This window comes from Cinclus cinclus, chromosome 1, assembly GCF_963662255.1.
Source record: "Cinclus cinclus chromosome 1, bCinCin1.1, whole genome shotgun sequence".
NCBI lineage: Eukaryota > Metazoa > Chordata > Aves > Passeriformes > Cinclidae > Cinclus > Cinclus cinclus.
Genome location: NC_085046.1, coordinates 62,877,886 through 62,897,371, shown reverse-complemented (window position 1 = coordinate 62,897,371; position 19,486 = coordinate 62,877,886). Strand labels below are relative to the sequence as shown.

Here is a 19,486-nt window from a genome sequence, read left to right as displayed (position 1 = left end):
ACAATCATGAAATAGCAGAAAGTTTTTTGTCCTGTTGACTCTCCTGGCTTGCAACTGCACCATTTCTGCCTTTGCTTGCAGAAATTAGGTCTCAAAGCTCAGTTACCAAAACAGATAACTCTGAAGCTGCTGTAGTCTACTGAAGGTGCCTCCAGAACACAGAGAATCCATCTGCTGGTAGTACACAACAGTCTCCAGCATGGAGAAAGTGGTCAAAAATAGGATGTGGAAGATCATAGAATCATGGAAGGTTGGTAGGCACCTTAAAGAGCATCTGGTTCCAACCCCCCTGCCATGGACAGGAACATTTTCCATTAGACCAGGTTGCTCAAAGCTCCAACCCAGCCTTGAGCACCGCCAGGGATGGGGCATCCATGGCCTCTCTGGGAAACCTGTTCCAGTGCTTCACCACCTTCACAGCAAAGAATTTTTCACTCATATCTAATCTAAACCAACTCTCAAGTTTAAAGCCATTCCTCCCCGTCCTGCCACTGCATGTCTTTACAATTAGTCTCCCCACCTTTCTTGTGGGCCTCCTTTAAGTACTGGAAGGTGATACAAGCTCTCCCTGGAGCCATCTCTTCTTCAGGGTCAACAATCCCAATTCTTTCATCCTGTTCTCCTGTAGAAGAGGTTCTCCAGCCCCCTGATCATGTCCATGATTTTACTCTGGTCTCACTTGGCATGTCCTTCATCCATTGGGGGCCCCTGAGCTGGATGTAGTACTCCAGGTGGGGTTCCACAAGAGCTGAGTTGAGGGCTGTCCATTAACCTGGTGACATGACACTGGAAAAGGAAAAAAAATGAAAATGTTGTTTTCTGACACAAAGATAGAAAGTCATCTGCCTTAGCAGATCTCTGTCGTTCATGGTAGTAACTTTGCTTTCATTAGAGAAGATGAAAAGGGGCACTGTGTAATAGCCAGCATGTGTGGGTGCATCTGACCCTGAATGAGCAGGCTCCAGTTGCAGTCGGAGCCTCCATCAGTACAGCACTTCTTGCACCCATTATCTGCCATGATGTTCAGGCACAAAAAACAACTGCAAAATGCAAACTGGCAGATGATATAAAAGGAGATACTTCAGTAGTCATAGCTTTGCCTTTCAATTGCCATAACAAGCACAGGGCTCTGAAAGGGATCATTGAAGAAAGTATCAAAGAAAATACACTGCTCCAGTTTCTGAATCATCCATAGAATGAAAAGACAACTGCCTGCAGACTCCCAAATGTCAGCAATTAGTGCTGTGCTACTGCCAGGCAGTGTGCATGGAACAGCCAAGCAGATGCAGTGAACTTATCAGGCATATTTCTGCTTTTACTTACAACGAAAACAAACACGGCTGTGCAAGTCAGCCTGCTGATGTCCCTGACCATCAACAGTGCAAGTTTAAGAAATGGCTGTTCATGCAGTCTGCAAGTATAATGATAGCCCTCTGACACACAGAAGTAATATTTATAGTTTATTTTGTAAAAACACCAAGGGCTTCTACTGTTGTGATTTATTACCACAGGAGCTGGAAGGGGTTGCTGCTAAAGACCTGCTGGCCTTGTGTATGTGCAGTCTCAGCTGCAGTGACACTGCTGTGCTGCTGTGACACAGCCATGTGCCACTGTGGGTCACCTACCTTTGCGTTTATATAAGTACATCTGAATGATGCCATCTTCATGCTGATTTGCTGTAATTATTGAGTCTTAGTAGGAAGAAGAAAAAGTGCCCCATGCTTTTTTCTGTGTATTTGTAGCTAACAGAAAGAAAAACCGACTTGCTCTGAAGTAAGTGCTGCCTGGAGAAAATGGCAGTTGGATGAACCAACTTCTATCAATTTCCTACAAATACTGAGTAATGTGACTTAACAACAGCATGTAAGGAAGAAAACTTGTTGTCCTGTATTTCCCAGAAACCTGTATTTTTTGGCAGAACCAAATAAACACTGTAGTGCTTAGGGCACCTGTTCAATGGTTAAGGCTCCAGACCCACCAAGCCCAGGCATTACTTGGTTAATAACTACAAGCCCCGAAATCTCAGTCCCATTGCAGAGTGACAAGTTCTGTCTGAAATTGTTTGTCTGGTTTGGGGGGTTATTGGTTTAGGGGTTACAGCACCAGAGCTGCACTGACTGTAGGGCTTGTCAGGAAAATTAATCCACGAACACCAGAGGTTTATGTCCAAAAAGGAGACAGAGGAATCCCGTTGCTTTATTTGAAAGGAGAGGTCAAAGGGCATTTCCCCTGCATTCCCTCAAATTTTTGGAGGATACAGCCCTTCCTTTTTATTCTATTTTCCCGGCCACATTTCCCTCTCTCTTTTCCCACTGGCTGACGTACTTACCTGAGAGGTACAGACTCCCTGAAAAGCCTAATACCTAAGCCTCCCGTCTAATGTATAACCCCTCCCTTTGCCTTTCCCTTGTGTCAACTTGTGGAACTCTTTATGGAATTCATGGTTCTTCCCATTGCTTCTTTAATCTCTCAGTATCTAGCTTTATTTACCAGCAGATCCACAGTTCGTTTGTTTCGGACTAGATGATCTCAAAGGTCTCTTCCAGCCCCGACGATCCCACGATCATAGAACTTCACGGCTCTAGGACCGGGCAGTGTCCGTCTCCGCCTCACGGATCCCGCTCCGCCCTCGCAAACACCGCCCCGCCGAAACCCGGCCCGCCCGCGCCGCTCTTCTCGCCGCGGCCGCTCCGTGAGCCGTAGAATCAATCGCCGTCGCTGGCGGCGTCACCTGCCGCGTTTGGCCGCGTCCCGGAGGCGGAAGCGGGACGGCGGCCGTGGCGGAAGCGAGCCGCCGGGGCGGCGTGTGCTCGGCGATGGCGTCCCAGTAGTGGCGACGGCGGCAGCGGCAGCAGCGGTTTCCCTCTTTCCCCTCCCCTTTTCCGCCGTCGGGACCGGGTGGCGCGGCCATGGCCGGGGCCCAGGCGGCCGCGGGCGGCGGCGGGCGCGCGCTGCTGCTGCTGCTGTTGCGGCCGCGGCCGCGCGGCTCGGACGGCGCCTCACGCGACGGCCGCGCGCCCGCGCGCCGCTGCCTCGGCGACTGGCGGTGCCCGCCCGCAGGGCAGCCGGGCCCCGGAGGCGGCGCCGTGTGGGGAAGGGGCGGCGGGAGCAGCCGGCGGCGCCGCGGGGAGCGGGGTGAGCCCGTGAGGATGGGGATCCCGAGGGCACAGACTGTTGGGGCTCCGGGGATGGGGAAGGGTCCGCAGCGCAGAGCAGCTGGGGCTGTTTAGCCCGGAGAAAAGGAGGCTCGGCGGGGACCTTATCGCTCTCTGCAACTGCTCGAAACGAGGGTGTAGTGAAGTACAGCTCGGCCTCTTCACCGAGACAGCAAGCGACAGGATAAGAGGGCATAGCCTCAAGCTGTGCCAGGAGGTTTAGGTCGGACATTAGGAAGAATTTCTTCACGGAAAAGGTGATTGGAGTGTGGACTGGGCCGCCCGGGGGGGGGGGGTGGTGGAGTCACCGTCCCTAGGGGTGTTTTAAGGACGTGGCACTCAGTGCCTGGGTCTGGTTCAATACGTGGTGTTCGGTCAAAGGTCGGACTCGATGATCGCAAAGGTCTTTCCAACCTAATTTATTCGAAAATTCTGCCTCTTGGCTGTTCACGTCGTGCCTCGCTTCACGTTCCTTCTGTCAGGGTAGTTTATACACTACTTCACACTACTACTCTGCACATCCTGGTGGAATCAGCGCACTGGCTTAGATTGGCTTTCAGTGTCGAAAGTATTTTTTTCAAAAACAGTAAATGGCAAGTGATGAGAGTTCACTTCTTTAACAAGGAAGAGACAGAGTGGGTGGATTTAGCCCTCCAGCTGTGAAGTGCTCGCAGGTCCCACCTGCTGAGGTGATTCCGGTAAAAGAACAGATGCGGGACGCTGTCAATTGGAGGGATTTCCCCCAGAACATTGTATTCCTGGAGAGCATCTCATAAGGGTAGCAGTAGCGTAGTGTCCTGCTTTCCATCTCTTGCACAGAGAATTTATTGATCAGATGTCTTTTCACTTCCAGGCAAGCTGTGGTAATCTCAACACAAACTACTTTGTTATAGATGAAAAACATTCCGGGTAGTAAGGAAACTCCTGGAAAGCAAACATGTTGATAAAATATTCTTTCTTAAGAAATAACTTTGATTTTTTTTTTTTCTTTTTTTTTCCCCCCCCAGATGTAAGCATCTCTGTGTCATCTTTACAAAGCAAAGAGAGTCTTTCCTTACTGGGAAATAGGAGGCTTTATTTTGACACTCATGCCCTGGTATGCCTCTTGGAAGAAAATGGTAATTTATTTGAAACAAGTAGCTATTTTTAATGGTTTTTATGAGTGGATTTTTAGTTTACAAAGTGTGTTACTTTTCCTTGACATGCAGTGTTACTCCTTGATTTTCATGGATTTTTTGTGGGCTTATCTATACACTAGGTAGGGACATGTAGAGTTGTCTTTGGCTTCAAAAAGGAAACTGAGGTTATATAACTTAGTTTGGAATAATTTTTACGCTGTTGGTAGTTAAGAATGCTAAGAAAAAATGAACTTTTAAGAACTGAGAGCAAAAAACCCCAGAGTTTTCAAGGCAGTGGTCTAAAATGTATTAATTGGATTCCTTCATATTTAGTATATTACACCTTGAATATGCACCAATGTGTTATAATTGGATGGAATATGGACTACTCTGCACAGAGCAGCTTTTAGGATAGAGTGTAGAATACCCTAAAGAATAGTATTATGCTAAAATATAGATAAGGGAATTGATTATTAATGCTGAGGTGGAAGAGGTACCCTAAGGTGAGCCTCAGTACAGCTGAAGTGACTTGTAACAGCTCTCAATTCCTAAAACATAGAGGTCCTAGTCCCTTTCCCCTGCCAGGTGGTTGCCTCTTTTTCCTTGTGCCAGGAACTTCTCAGGAAACCCTCGAGCTCTTTTTCTTGTTTGGCATTCTGAGACACTAGTTTAATGAACTGCTGGATCATTTGAGTGAGCACAGGTCAGAAGTGTCATAAGAGGAGAGGGAGGAGCTTTTTTGGTGGTAGTAAACTTTTATATCAGCTCATCTGCTGAAAGCAACTTGCTCTCAGCTGTGCTTGCTGATGCTGAACTGCTGGTTAGTTTGAAGTAATCACACTTTTGCAAGTGTTTCTTTTCATAATGATTAACTCTTCTTGGTGACATTTTTACTCCTACATTTTGAGGATGGAAAAGATGACAGCATTTTTAGGGACAGTGTTTTGCTACAGTTTCCAATATATTCAGTTCAGAAAGTCTAAGATCAGGGCAGTTGGCTTTGTTTTAATTGCCGAGTTTTGTACATAGTCAGTGGCACTGAAGTTCTATAGTATAATGAAGTATCTGCTTTTCAGAGTCAGAATTCTTGCTTGCTTATGGAAGTAACTACATGTGGGAGGTGGCATTCCACAATAACTCTGGAAAACTCCCTGTTTATCCTGCTGATAGTATAATATTGCTGTACTATGGAAGCAGTCATTATGTTGACAGACACAGTTTTATATCACAGATGTAGTTTTGGGGTGGGGAAACGTGGAGGTACTGACTGTGTCCTTTTGTTAACGCTGGATCAAGAGGTCTATGTTTCATTATCTTTCATAACTGACATTTGTTGTAATTTGGTGCTGAGCATCAGCAAGTGGCATCTCTGTAAACTGTCCAGATTGGAATCTCTCTCTGAATGTCACTTTTTGTTTCACTTAGGGTTCACTACTCAGCAGTCGGAGGTCATTGTATCTGCATTAGTGAAAATCATGAACACCAACCTGGATATGGTTTACCAGGACATGGTCACCAAAGTACAGCAGGTTAGATCAGAGGCTGTGGTGGGGTTGAAGTAAATTAAAGCCTTGTATGCCTTCTATTAGAATACGTGTTGCTATTTATTGCTGTTCGACAGTGCATTATAAAAGTTTGAAGGTGAAGAGCAAACGTTCCTCTATATCTATTGACTAGTTCATTTTGGCTTGAGTTTATCAGATAGTTACCAAAGTGTTGTGATGGACCTTGAGATTTTAGTGCTGTGCACTGGTGTGCAAACCACAAGTAGTTTTTTAGTTTCAGCCTTACAGTAACATGACCCAGAGTTACCGAGAAGGCATAAGAGGTATTCGGTGCATGGATTTGAATTTCTATATGTATTCTTTTGTAGACTTGTAACAATGAAGTACACAGTAAGGAGGCTGCTGTCTTGAGACCTGAGAAAACAGCAGCTGCTGCCTCTGTAGTTTAACAGTCTTGGCAGAAGGGTGTCTCATTAAAAAGTGGGATACTGCAGAAGTGGATTTTGTGGCGCTTTCCATCTAGGGAGTTTTCAAACTGATCTTCCTAGCTTTTAGATTGTAGGCAAACCCACAGTCTTGCTCTCGTGCTGAATTTGTTCCACAGTCACTCAGGGAATGCCATGTTAAAGGGTCCTTTTCTCCCATGGCTAGTCTCAGCCTCCTTCTGTGCCTAGCTTTTTTGAATTAAAGTTGTTTTGGTTGAATTTAATATTGCTGCTGATGGTAGATTTTCCTGAGACCGTTAGATTTGACTCAAGTGACTTTCTGCCATTAAGATGCAATGTGTAGGTTTGTATGGCAGCTCAGGAAGTGCGTGTGCTGTCAGCATTGGGCCACGTGATAAATCTGTACTTCCTTATAGACTTTGATTGCACAAAGAAAGATTGCAGAAAGAGAACAAAGAATTGGGAGAAAGATTTGGAATGTTTTGGATGAGCTATTATCAAAATATTACTTTGGTTAGATAAAACCTTGGGGAAAAACAGATTTAAATGTGTGTGTGTATGGACATGAAGAAGAGAAAGAATATGAAAGATTCTGGTCTCTGTTTGCTGAGTCCACTGAAGAGAAGCGAGAACAAGAGACACTGAGGAGTGAGAAAAGGGGTGTCCGTGTAATACTCTTTCTGTAGGCTTTTTGTAATATGTCCAGGACACTGACCCATTTTTTTCAGTCTTGTGGTCAGGTAGCCTGGAGAGGTGTCTTTAGATGATACTTAGAAATAAAATGCTGCAAGGTAGAATCACATTTTGTGACAAAACTGAAGTTAGAGTGCTGTGTCAGATTTGTAGGAGTCTTAGTCCAGAACCGAAAGCAGAGAAGTTGCAGAGAATTCTTGTTTGTCTTCTGTCAGTTCAGGGTAATGGACGGAGAAGAGCAATTCAAAGCATCAGTGTGTGATTCTGAGCAGTGACTTCCTTGCAGGGAGTGGTGAAAAAGGAGGTAATTACAGAAGAGTATGGTTGCACTGAGGAATATTGGTCTGAAGGCCAGCTTTCCTCATTTGGCTCAGAGACAGCTCTCCCTAATGCCTTTTCTAGCTTAAGAATTTTATGACTTAGAAGAAAATGTTTCCTAGGCTAATAATTGAATTATTCTGATCGGTGTTAGCGCTGCCAATTTTGTCAGATTTTACCAACGCATGAGCCTGACTTGCTTATTTTGTCACTGTCACTCTATCTTGCTTTCTGAAACTTGGATAATCAACCTGAAATTGCTGAATTAAAAATATCAGGGTACCAAAATAGTCTTTCATATTTGTAGGCACAGATGAGGAAAAGCATTATAGTTGTGATATGGTCTGAGATTCTTCTTTCTTTTAAAGGAAATTGCACTGCAGCAAGTAATGTCCCATATTGGTGGTGTGAAAAAGGACATGATTATTTTGGAAAAAAGTGAATTTTCAGCACTTCGTTCAGAAAATGAGGTAAAAATTACTGTCTTGGAAAGTGCTACTCTAGAACTTGCTACTTGCTCTTTTTTTTTTTTTTTTTTTTAATACTGATGTAGAAAAGCATCTTGTACCCAAGGAGATGACTGGGGCTGGGATGGTTTGGCACCTTCATTAATGAACTTGTTGATGGAGCAGAGCAGATGGCACCTTCAGCAAGTCTGCAGATGATCCAAAGCTGGGAGCAGCTGCTGATACACTAGGCAGTTGCACTGCTATTCATGGGGACATCAACAAGCTGGAAAAATGGGATGACAGGAATCACATGCGTTGAACAAATGGAAATGCCCAGTTGTGCCCCTGGGGAATACCCTCAGGCCCCAGAGCAGGCTGAGGGTGACCAAATGGAAAGCAGCTTGGCAGGGAAGACCTGGTGGACACCAGGTGGACCATGAGCCAGTGATGAGTCCTCATGGCAAAAGCAGCCAGCAGCCTCCTGGCTGCGTTAGGATGGGTGCCAGTGGGACACTGCTGATTCCTGCCTTGTGCTGTTGTTTGGAAGGGCACAGTACTGAGGAAACATGCATATGTATTCATCTATACACATACTGAGGACATAGAATAGTGCTTGGTTTGCCTGCCTTTTCATGTTATAGATTATAGTCACTGTTACTGATCATGCAAATTCAGTAGATTTCTAGATAATGTGGTTTTATATGGAGTAGTAAAGTCTAAAATGTTTCTTGTATTCTCACAGAAAATAAAACTTGAGCTCCAACAGATAAAGAAGCAAGTTATGGTAAGATACCGTACCAATATAATTAAAATTTATCACCTGTCTAATAAGCTGGAAAAAAATAAGGACTTTTACTTTCAGAATCTTATTTTCTAAGCTGTGTTCAATTGTTATGCTACATGTGATGCCGAAATTGCTGTTGACAGTACACTGTGGGCTGCAGCAATGGCACTTTCATGCGTACCTCATTTATGGGGACAGGAGACTGTGACTAGTAGAAGAGGTGAACCAAAATATAACTGAAGCTATTTTTATGTCCTTAAGTCAGATGCAGAAAATAGTTGCCATGTCATGTTCAGGCTGAATGAAGGTCTGCATTTAGGGCTGCCTGTACATTAAAGATGCATCATACATTTAAAATCACAGTACTTACTGATTGTGGGGGTTTGATTGGTGTTTTGTTTTTTTTTTTTCTTTTTCCTCTGAAGAGAAAAACCTGTTACCTGTTCAGAATTTAAAGCAGTCTTTAAATGGCTTTTTAAGGCCACCAAGTTTGGGACCATTATGTCTGGTCCCATTTGTTTGGGAGCAAATGACAATTGCGAGAAAACAGGCTCTGTGTAGAAAGCTTACTCTGTTTTAAAATACATTGGGCATCTAATTTTTGAATTGTAACTTATTTTATGGTTTTAATTGCATGTAGATGAGTTCATGTAATCCACTGATATGGCATCAAGGATCTGAGTTACCTTTTCTTAAAAGCTAGATGTCTCTATATTTTACTTCTAACTGTAGATTCAGTTCTCACAAGGGCATGTTGTTATGTGCTTGCTCATACAAAAAGACACAATATAAAACTTGCAAGGAAGAATTCTATTTTTTGATTTATTAAACTGCAATGTATTCTGTTGAAATGACAACTAATCATAAATCAATTAAAGTTCAAAATTCAAACACAGAAATTGAGTCTAATTATTGTTAATGCTAACCTGATGAGTTGGCATTGGCCTACCTGAGAAGTGCTTACTTGGTTCTAGCAGTAGAATCTCCCAGAACATCAGCAGTCTTTTGCTTCTCCCACATATTCATCTAATCAGCAGTTTGCCACATGACAAACTGTCAGCTGGCTGTAATTCCTGCCAGGAGGTTGCATTTAAAATGGCAGCTGTCACCAGGAAAAGCAGGACTCACAGCTATTGATAAAGTCAAATGCAAGCATACAACTTAATGATAGTTTTTTAAAGTTAGATGTTTAAAAATGCAGTAAGCGTTTCCTGACTATTAAAATATCTGTAGCTTTTTCTGAAAACCCTAGATGCAGTCTTTAGAAACAGAAATTTGGAAGGTGGGAAACTGGTTTGAATGTTATTTTGAGCATCAAGAATTCTTCGTGGAAGAAATCCAACTTACAAGGTAGCCAGGCTGGGTTTCTAGATATCAGAGAGAGTCACAGGATGTATGAAACATTCTCCAATTTATAGGAGGATGTGCTCTCAGTTAAGTGCTGTTCTCAGGGTTAAAAGTAATTTTTAGTTTTTGATTTTGAGATCCAATTCATACTATGAAACATCATACTTCCCAGGTGAAGAATGTAAATGCTTCTGAAAATTATATTTTCAGTATATTATATTAATCTGAGAGAAGCTCATGTTCATGAGATATATAAATAAAGTTACAATGTATTTGTCTAATTCTTTCTGCTTACTATGAAACAGAAAATCTTGCTTGCTGCTTTATCAATTTTTCCCATTAGGATGAAATTACCAAAGTTCGTGCAGACAACAAGTTAAACCTAAACCTGGAGAAGAGCAGAGTAAAAGAACTGGTAAGTTTTGGTTACTTCTAGAAACATCTAAACACTGAGTAATCTCCAAATTTGGGTAAGGGTATTTTACCCAAAGAGCATTTTCTTACTAACCTATAGTATCACTCAGCTTCAAGGTGGTTTTACTTGTCCTTATGCTGGTATATGCAAGGTCCCATGTTTGGGTCTGTATGTCTTACCTGTTTTGATCTTGTTTTAATATCAGGATTAGCACATTACATTCAAGTGTATTAGATACTTATTCTAATATGCTGACTAGCTGCCTAGGGGCTTTTCTTTTGTATAGCTCCTTCTCAGTTTACACACTTAATATTGTTTACACATTTTGTTGAATCATCATTGAAGATGTTTCATTTCCCTGTATCCAGTTAGTCAGAAAATACCTATTGTGGAACTAGTTGGAATTGTTTTTTTTTGTTTGTTTTTTTGGTTTGTTGTTGTTGTTTTGTTTTGGTTTTTTTTTTTTGTTTTTTTTAATAATTGAAAGTTATCCTGGGTCATATTGTTTTTGAGGTTTGAAATACCTGGTAGATCTGAATTGATGTAATCTTAAATTAGGGTAATGTAGATGTAAAATTAGAAGATTAATGAGTTTTTGCATTATGCATAGCACTCTAGACTTCTGTTCCCATAGATTTTTTTTTTTTCAGCAGCTTTTAGGATCTAAGTGAAATGCCATCTTCTAAATTGAAGGATCTTTTAATGACTTTTTTCTAATTTTTTTTCTTAGTCTTTTTTCCCAGGTGTGTTATAAAGACATAATACTTATCTTCAGTCTCAGCAAGAAGAACTGTTCAAGTTTTCATTTACCTTCTCTGTCTGCCCCTAGAAGATTTCACAGTGATTGGTTTAGATAACAGCTGTGTTGGTGACTCAGTATAATGACTAACAATCTGTTAGCCCGTGGTAGATGCTTGAATAAAGTACAATTTAAGCAGGTGGACTTCTTACTTAAAGGTTAATACTCCATGCTAATGTTTGAAAAAATCATATGAAATGTAGTCATTGTGTACATGATAAGCTTTGAAATAATTTGGGCTACAAAACTTACATGAAACCACAGCAGCAGTGATAAATTAAGCAGCAGTGTTTTCCTATATATTAATGTAGGATCATGGAATCTGGACTTTGGTCTTTTGTGTAGAACACAATTTTATTTTGCCTCAATTTTTTTTTTTTTAATGCATGTCAACTTTCTCTTAAAAAAGTTGACCAACTCTGTAGTCTGTTGTGCAACTATAATTTCATAGTTCCTATGGAAGCTGCTCTTTTTTTCCCCTCCCCCCACCCCATCATTTAATTGCCAGCTCTGCAGTACATGAACAGAAGAGGAAAAAGGCAGCTGAATGGGGAGCAGGTTGTAGCACATGCTGAGTTGGGGGAAAGATGTAATCCAATATTTTCTATAGTAGGCACAGCATCATTGTTATATTTACTTCAGTTGTAATGTGACTAAGGACTGAATATCCATCTTTCTGAGAAAAAAAAACCTAAGGATAATTGAAGGTTACTGTGAATTCTTACTAAGTTACTTTTCATAAGAAAAAAATCCAAGTTTTAATTGTTTTTAACTTGAAGCAAAAAGTAAAATGTTCTTATCCTTCATTCTTACATGGAAAAAGTGGTGCAAGAGAATTTCTTCATTTGCCTACACTGATGTTGGTAGTCTTTAATGTTTCAAATTCTAAATGCTTTATATTTTTTTATAGTTTATTATTTTATAGTCTCTTCTACTTTATTTCTCAGAGAATCCTGCATTGCATAGTGCACATCTCTTTATGTTGTGATTTATGTCTTCAGTGCATAGATGTGATTTTAGAACTTGGAGTACAGTACAGAAACTTGTATATATTCATGCATTTGTGGATCATAGTGCCTGTAAGCTTGCTGTTAAAAACCTCAAGATGCATCTGACAAAATTGCATTTTTCCTGCACTGCAAAAAACATGGATTTAAGAGGAGATTTCCCTGTTGAATTTCAGAGCAGGAGGTTTAGCCTTGTCCTCCTTCTTGTTTTTTTATGCACTGTGTTTATGCTGTTACAGACGTGATGATGGCTTGCAGTAAAAGACCAATTTCAATGTCTTAAACCTAGGAGTAAAATCCTTGAGTCTGACCTGAAGAGTTCTAAACAAAACTTTAAAAAACATCCAGAAAGCAGCTTGTAGAATATAAATAATTCAGAATATGTGTATTTGGCTAACTGCATCTATGTAAAGTAAAACAAATTAACTATTTCAGTCCATAAAATTATTTTAATTCTCATGGTTTTTTTGATAGTGATCAATTCCGCAGTGTGAGGTCCAATTCTTGCATTTCTACTGAAACACAATTTTGATTAGATTATTTTATAAATATTCTGCCATTTTGACATTGTCAAAAATGGAGATTTGTATAAGATGTCTCAATTTCTTTTTTATCCCTGTCTTTGTTTTGCAGAATCTAGTGACTCCATTAATTATAGACATGATGTTATTTGTCTTTATGTAATTTTCTACATTAGTAGCAGCCTGCTGTCTTTTAACTTCAATTTGAGATCAGTCAAAAGTCCAAACAGAGCTCTAGATCTTTAAGGAATGTTTTTCAGTGCTGAGGTATTTATGTAGATTAATCTGATTTTAATGTTAAAATAAAATAAGCTTGTAGAGTGAAGGAAAAATAAGTTGACTTTCCACGTGGGAATGTCAGTAGATAAGGTTATTGCTGTTTAACTCAGGATTCTGAGATGGATGCCTGATGACCTTAGTACTCTTCACTGGAGACTGGTGCTTTATCAATTGTCTATGAATAATTTAATTGCTCCAGTAGTGGGGCAGGAACCATAGGTTCCATAAAGTAAATCAAGCCTCTTCATCAGTCAAAAAGGTAACCTGCTTCAAAAGTTATGCTTCCTTATTTTGGGTTTAACTTTTCCTTGAACCCAAACAGGCATAACTTAAAAATAAGCCACAACTTCTGATGATCCACAAACGAAAGGCTTCATGTGCAATACAAATGTTCCATTTTTAACAAATGCACCATGAAATGACAGAGCTCAGAACAATTAAAATTGTGAGTGCATACACTGCTGGCTAAACGTTTTGTTGATAGCTGAGTTTGATGTGATTTAAATGTTCTCCCCTTCCTGAAGACAGCAGATGGTTCGGCCTTGGTTGTGCCTGTATGCTCAGTGGATTAGTCAACTGTTCCAGAGTTACTGTTTAGAGTCATAGGTCCTTGCTTTTCAGAAATGCAAATCTGCCAGCCTGTCTTCCAGCTGCTTACTAATATATGCACTTTTTGTGGAAGATGAGTGTCTGAAGAGCTTGTTGCACTTCACATTTCTGAAGTGTGCTTTTCGAAAGGACAGCAGGTACCCTACAATGCTGTCTCCCAAGTGCTATCAGACAATACTGTTGTCCAGATTGTGTGTTCTACATAAAATGAAGAAACTTGCTTTTAAGTGGGGAAAAAAAAGGGAAATTAAGTTTAAGGACAGTATCATGTTTAACTTTTTTTTTTTGCCCTTTCTAGTATTCACTTAATGAAAGAAAACTACTTGAAATGAGGACTGAAATAGTGGAATTGGTAAGAACTTAGTAGCTGATTATTACACAGCAAATCTTTTTGTACTTGTGTTATAGACCTTGTATCCTTTTTGGTCTTGATGTCCTTATGCACTTTAACTTATGTGTCTACTTATATAAAGAATAAAAAGTCTTTCATATATATTATTTGACCCCCTGCATGTATACATGGGCTGTTCAGTAGTCACTTTGTTCTGAAACCTCATGCATGTAGTATTTTCTGTGGATGAAATTCCACTCACAATGTGAAATTAATTCTTTCCCCCATGTTTAGAGGGAAGCTCTTTGCTAGACTGATTTGCCTTTGTTTTAGAGGAGGTTTTTACCAAGAACTAGTACTTATCTTTGTTTCCTTTCTGTAGTTTAGGTGATTATACCTAGGAAGTCATCTAGCAGTAAATCATTAACTGATTCACAGTGTTTCACTAGTGCTGATTTGAAAATATCATCAACTCAGCAGCTGTTGTTCTTAGTTTACAAGTTGGATTTTTCAGTCTCTTCTGAGTAATAATTCTATCCTGTATTTTTTAGCAGAGGTCCTGTCTTCTTTCATAATCAAATTCTGAATTTGTAGCTGATTTTGTGGTAAAATTCATTGCAAGACAAAGACATGCTTTTCTACAACAGAAGACAAATTCTCAGTTTTTCTAATGATCTATAAATCTCTCTGCTCCAATGTGATTTTTTCACAAGAGGCTCTTAGGCTTCTCAGTAGCTCTTACAATTGAGTAGTGACTTTATTCAGTGGGCTGAATGACAGATTTGAGTTAATGTTTATGCTGTTAGATTGAGATAAGAAGGCATCCAGTTCTGCCAGTTCCTAGGTTACTTGTTAAGGAACATGTAATCACATAAATTTCCTGAGTTCACCGAATTATTCAATTTCCTGGATATAATCAGCTAAGAAGGAACTTGTTCTGTTTGAATAAGGCCTGTGTTAGCTCAGTTGGTTAGAGCATGATGCTAATAATGCCAAGGTTGTACAGGCCATCCTGTCCATTCTTGTACAGGCCATTCACTGCAGAGTTGGACTTACAATCCTTTCGGATCCCTTCCAACTCAGAATATCCTGTAACTTCTGTAAGAATGCAAATTAACAACTTGAAGGGACAGCTAAATTTCTAAATAAACTAGGAAGTGTTCAAATTGCATCATTTTGTTGCTTTGCTTTTTAGCACGCACAACAAGACCGAGCTCTGACCCAAACAGACAGAAAAATAGACACAGAAGTTGCGGATCTGAAAACAATGCTGGAATCGCACAAACTTGATAATATTAAATACTTAGCTGGTAAGGAATCTGGTGGTTGTCTCTCATGGTGAAATGGCCAAACATTGTTAAATGTTTGGGGCAAACTCTCAATTGACTGTATTTATACAGGCCCCAATTAAAAAAAAAAAAAACACAAAAAAAAACCAACAACAACAAACCAAACTTGAAATAGTCATAGGCAAGATTATCAGCCTTATTTCTGTACTTAACTCAGAAGAAATTTCCTATGATTCACAACTTTATTTTGCATGGGCTTTTTTCAGGCTTTTGTCCTTCTTTATACTGTTAATATGTGTGAGAAATCTGAAAGACTTCCTGTTAACAAGGACCAAAAAGTTCTTCTGTGCCTGACTTAATTTACGTAAGCAGCCTGCTGCATGCATTACTAGGATTTCTTCATCCGTCTGATGGAGATCTATGTGCCAAAAGGAATATTTCAGCTTTTCTGACTGTTCAAGGCCACATATTCTTTAAACTTCCATATTTACACAAGTACTTGGAGAAAATACTATGTATTTGTGCCTATGTTATTGCTCTAGGTAACTTTAACATTTTGACATTTTACTACTGAGTGTGCAGTACTATTAAATGAGGTTTGCAGTAGAAAATTATTCTGATTTAGATTTTCTATTTTTTTTTTCACTGTGGGTTCTGTCAAAAGTACAATCGCTTAAGCCTAATAGTACTGTATTTCAGACATACTGTTTAGAGAGAACCAATAAAATGGAAAATAAATGGTGCTTTATTAAAATGAGAGGAAATTCTTTTCCCTACCATTCCTACTCAAAAACAAGTTGAACTCTACATGGAAAAAAAAATAATTTGAAATAATTTGCATTGTGTTTGAAGTGCTCCCGTTGCAAAAAAAGGCAAAATTATTTTGTGTGTATGTCTTGAAATAAAAATTTTATTTCATTTAAGTAGAAATTTTAAAAATGTAAAACTGATAAGCCTTGTTAAAAATGGCTTTCATTCATTTGATTGCTATATGTTTGACTTTGTTTTATTAATCCCATTATTTATTTCCTCATATTACATCTGTAACTTGCTATATTGATCTTTTTGGAATGGTAAGCAAGTAAGGGTATCTTTCAGCCTTTTGATAGTTTTCCAACATTCTTTTCTGTTTTTTCTTCTTCTCTCCTTATTTGTCACTTTTATACTCTTCCTACCTTGAAATGGTTTGTTGTACAAGAAACCTTAATCTGTCACATGGGAGTGGGGAAGTCATCAAACTTTTAGTATTGTAGTAAGATGTGTACATAGCTTTCTGAAGAGATGTGTTGAGAGCTATTGATTTAACGTTATTTAATGTCAATACTAAAGCGATTTTCTTCCCCATCTTTTTTTCTTTCAGGTTCAGTATTTACGTGCCTTACTGTAGCACTGGGATTTTATCGTTTATGGATATAACAGAACACAAATTTAAAGGGACTTCCTTGCCTGAGTTTCTGAAAAAAAGATGATTTTTATCTTTACCTGGATTTTAACCAAATCTTGACTGTTTTATTTATTATTTTATAAAACAGACTGTGTTGAGAATGTAACCAAAGACGTGCCTAAAAACAAACTGCGCATACCTTGCATACGTTGAACGTCACCTCTGCTGCAATCACTTCTGCCATCTCCCTCTGTTCTGAGCTGCAGGGCACCTGCTGCTGCCAAGTGTCCTGTATAGGCAAAGACTGGCATTGCTACCAATGGAGTGGGCCTGCATGCTCTAGAGAAAACCAATGGAATTATATTCCCTTGTCTGCTTAAACATGTTGGCCAGACTCAGTTGCATGTATTGGACTGAAGTATTTATTATTAGTGTAAAACTGAAGCTACGTGTTCTGTGGCTTGGAGGCACTCTTGTATAAGTGGAGTTTGTGCTAACTGAATCATGCTTACTTCCCTCCCTCTAACACTTGTTTGTACAGTTACTATGATCAAATATTTGTTTGGCTATTTTTGTAACATAGCTATCAGCTTGTTTTCCAGATGGCTGCCCAATCAGTTTGTGTGCCCAAACGAGTCCTGTGTAAAGATAGCGGTGTTTGCTGTTAGTTTTGTTTGTAAGGTATTTATAGAGATTTTTGTGACTAACTTGCCTTTGGTGCACGCAAGTATCTGATACTCATTCCATATGCTAATTGCTTACCTTAGCACTGTAACTGGATGTTGGAAATGCGGTAACATGCCCTGGTTGTGTTAATTTGTAGTTAGGTGATGCAGAGTGTCTCAGGTGATGCCTTCTTGATGAAAGGGAATTGATGCTTCTAGAAAGGAAGAGATTTTAAATGGTCGTTATGAAGCAGGCTCTTAGGCAAGAGAACTGCAGTACCAGCAGCCTTCTGGGGTTTTCTTATTTCATTTCTTTAAAAATCATGTTGATTCTTCAAATGTGGAACACTGATAGTGATTATAATAATTGAAGCAGCAGTGGACACCTGTAAAGGTGTTAAACCCACGTGAATCAGGAAGTGCCACTGAAAGCAGTGAAGAAACATGTCTAGTGTATCCAAGTATCTGTCATTCTTCCACTGACTGTTTTAAAGTTACTGTTCTAGCAGCAAAGCTGCTGTCTGTGTTCCTTCACTTGAGGGAAATTTCCCTTTCCTGCTTGCTTTTAGGAGGGGAGCTCAGTTTATGCACTGGTGATAAATGCTGTTAGAGCACAATAATGGCTTTACTTAATGAAAGTAAAGCTTTTTGGCTACTTTGTGCCTATACTGTAATAACCATTTAACATTTTTGTGGTTGGAAGTGCCAGCTTTGATCATGTGCAAGTTCAGAGGAAGAGATAGATGCCTGTAACAATACTGTACTGGCCTGAAATAAAGAATTTTGAATATTTCATAGAATGTGGTGTGTTTTCATTATATAAAAGCAACTTTCTGATTTGAAGATGGTCTCTTTAGTTAACATAAGTCACTGCTCGTAGCAAGTCTTTTAAACACTAAGAATTTGCAAAGTTAACAGCCCCTCTGAGATACTGAAGAGAAATAACATAAGGAAAATTACTATTGTAGACTAACTTTACAGCCCCTCTAAATGAATGATTTTCTACTCAAGAACTTCACTTCTTTGTTTAATTTTTTTTAATACTAAGTTACAGGATTTAACACCTTCTCAAATTAGACAAACAATAATTCAGTTTTTAGAATGACTTTGCTGTTGGTCTTATCTTCCCAAGGCAGATGGTTCTATATATGTTCATGGAATCAGTACATGTTGGCCTGCAGGCTTGTGCATCTGACAAATAGTTGCTAAAATAAGTATTTAAAGACTAATTTTATACATAGGGTAAAAACAGATACTGTGCAAATAAATTTCTATTTAGGGCAGGTAGAAGGAGGAAGTGAAAGATTATAGAGCACCAGTGTCTTGGAATTACCACATTGTCAGCAAACCAGCACTTCTCAGTGTTTGAGCAAGGAATAAAGTCAATGTGTCATTCAGGAAAAATACACTATAAATAGAACATAATTATTATCTCCTAGTCCATAAAGTCTTCAAGTATTGTGTAAAAGCTTGTTGCTCCCAGTCTGTGTACCTAGACACAAAATCTTCTCTCATTTACTCTTTTTAACATTGTCTCATCATATATACCACATGTATTTATTGGCTTTCCAAAAATTTAGAAAACCCCTCCATGTATTTCCAAACAAATCTGACAAAGAGATTTAAACTTGATGAATGAGCATTCTGGTACAGGCAAGAATCTTTTACAGAATCACAGAATGGTTTTGGTTGGAAGGGACCTTAATGATCATCTTGTTCCAGCTCCACTGCTATCGACAGGGACATGTTTCATAGACCAGGTTGCTCAGAGCCCCAACCTGGCCTTGGACACTGCCAGGAGTGAGGCATCCACAGCTTCTGTGTCCCAGTGCACCACCATCCTCACAGTAAAGAACATTTTACTATCACTTCATCTGCACGTGCTCTTTGAGTTTAAACACATCACCCCTTGTCCTGTCACTGCATGCCTTTGTACAAAGCCTCTCTCCAGCTTTCATGTAGCTCCTCTTCAGGTACTGGAAGGTGCTCCAAGGTCTCTCCAGAGCCTTTTCTTCTCTGGGCCGAACAGCCCCATCTCTCAGCCTGTCTTCAGAGGAAGGGTGCTCCAGCCCTCTGAGCATCTTCCTGGCCTCTGGACTTGTTTGAGCAGACCTATGTCCATCTTATGTTGGGACCCCAGAGGTGGATGCAGCACTCCAGGTTTGGTCTCACCAGAGCAGAGGGGCATAATCATCTCCCTCACCCTGCTGGCTGTGCTGCTTTTGATACAATCAGGATACAATTGGCTTTCTGGTCTGCAAATGCACATCTCTTGAATGTTGAGAGTCAAATGATCACTGGAGTCATATAAATGAGAGCTCAAAGCTAGCAATTCTCCAAATGTGTTTCTGTAAGTCTCTGTACCATGCTGC

The 19,486-nt window shown here is 39.9% G+C and overlaps 1 protein-coding gene across 1 annotated transcript; it reads left to right on the top strand.

Moving 5' to 3' along the window:
* The first annotated feature begins 2,909 nt into the window (after positions 1 to 2,909).
* Positions 2,910 to 17,902, top strand: MCUR1 (mitochondrial calcium uniporter regulator 1). Its single transcript, XM_062487785.1, has 9 exons — positions 2,910 to 3,135; positions 4,163 to 4,273; positions 5,699 to 5,802; positions 7,604 to 7,705; positions 8,427 to 8,468; positions 10,159 to 10,230; positions 13,744 to 13,797; positions 14,972 to 15,086; positions 16,426 to 17,902. The coding sequence occupies exons 1-9, from the start codon at positions 2,910 to 2,912 to the stop codon at positions 16,479 to 16,481; spliced, it is 882 nt and encodes a 293-aa protein (XP_062343769.1). The 3' UTR covers positions 16,482 to 17,902.
* The last annotated feature ends 1,584 nt before the right edge of the window (positions 17,903 to 19,486 follow it).

What these genes read in the sequence shown, in the direction of transcription:
- MCUR1 (XM_062487785.1), top strand. Translation starts at nt 2,910, where the DNA reads ATGGCCGGGGCCCAGGCGGCCGCGGGCGGCGGCGGGCGCGCGCTGCTG. An exon ending in CACTTCGTTCAGAAAATGAG is followed by an intron (nt 7,706 to 8,426) that starts GTAAAAATTACT and finishes GTATTCTCACAG; the next exon opens with AAAATAAAACTTGAGCTCCA. An exon ending in AGAGCAGAGTAAAAGAACTG is followed by an intron (nt 10,231 to 13,743) that starts GTAAGTTTTGGT and finishes TGCCCTTTCTAG; the next exon opens with TATTCACTTAATGAAAGAAA.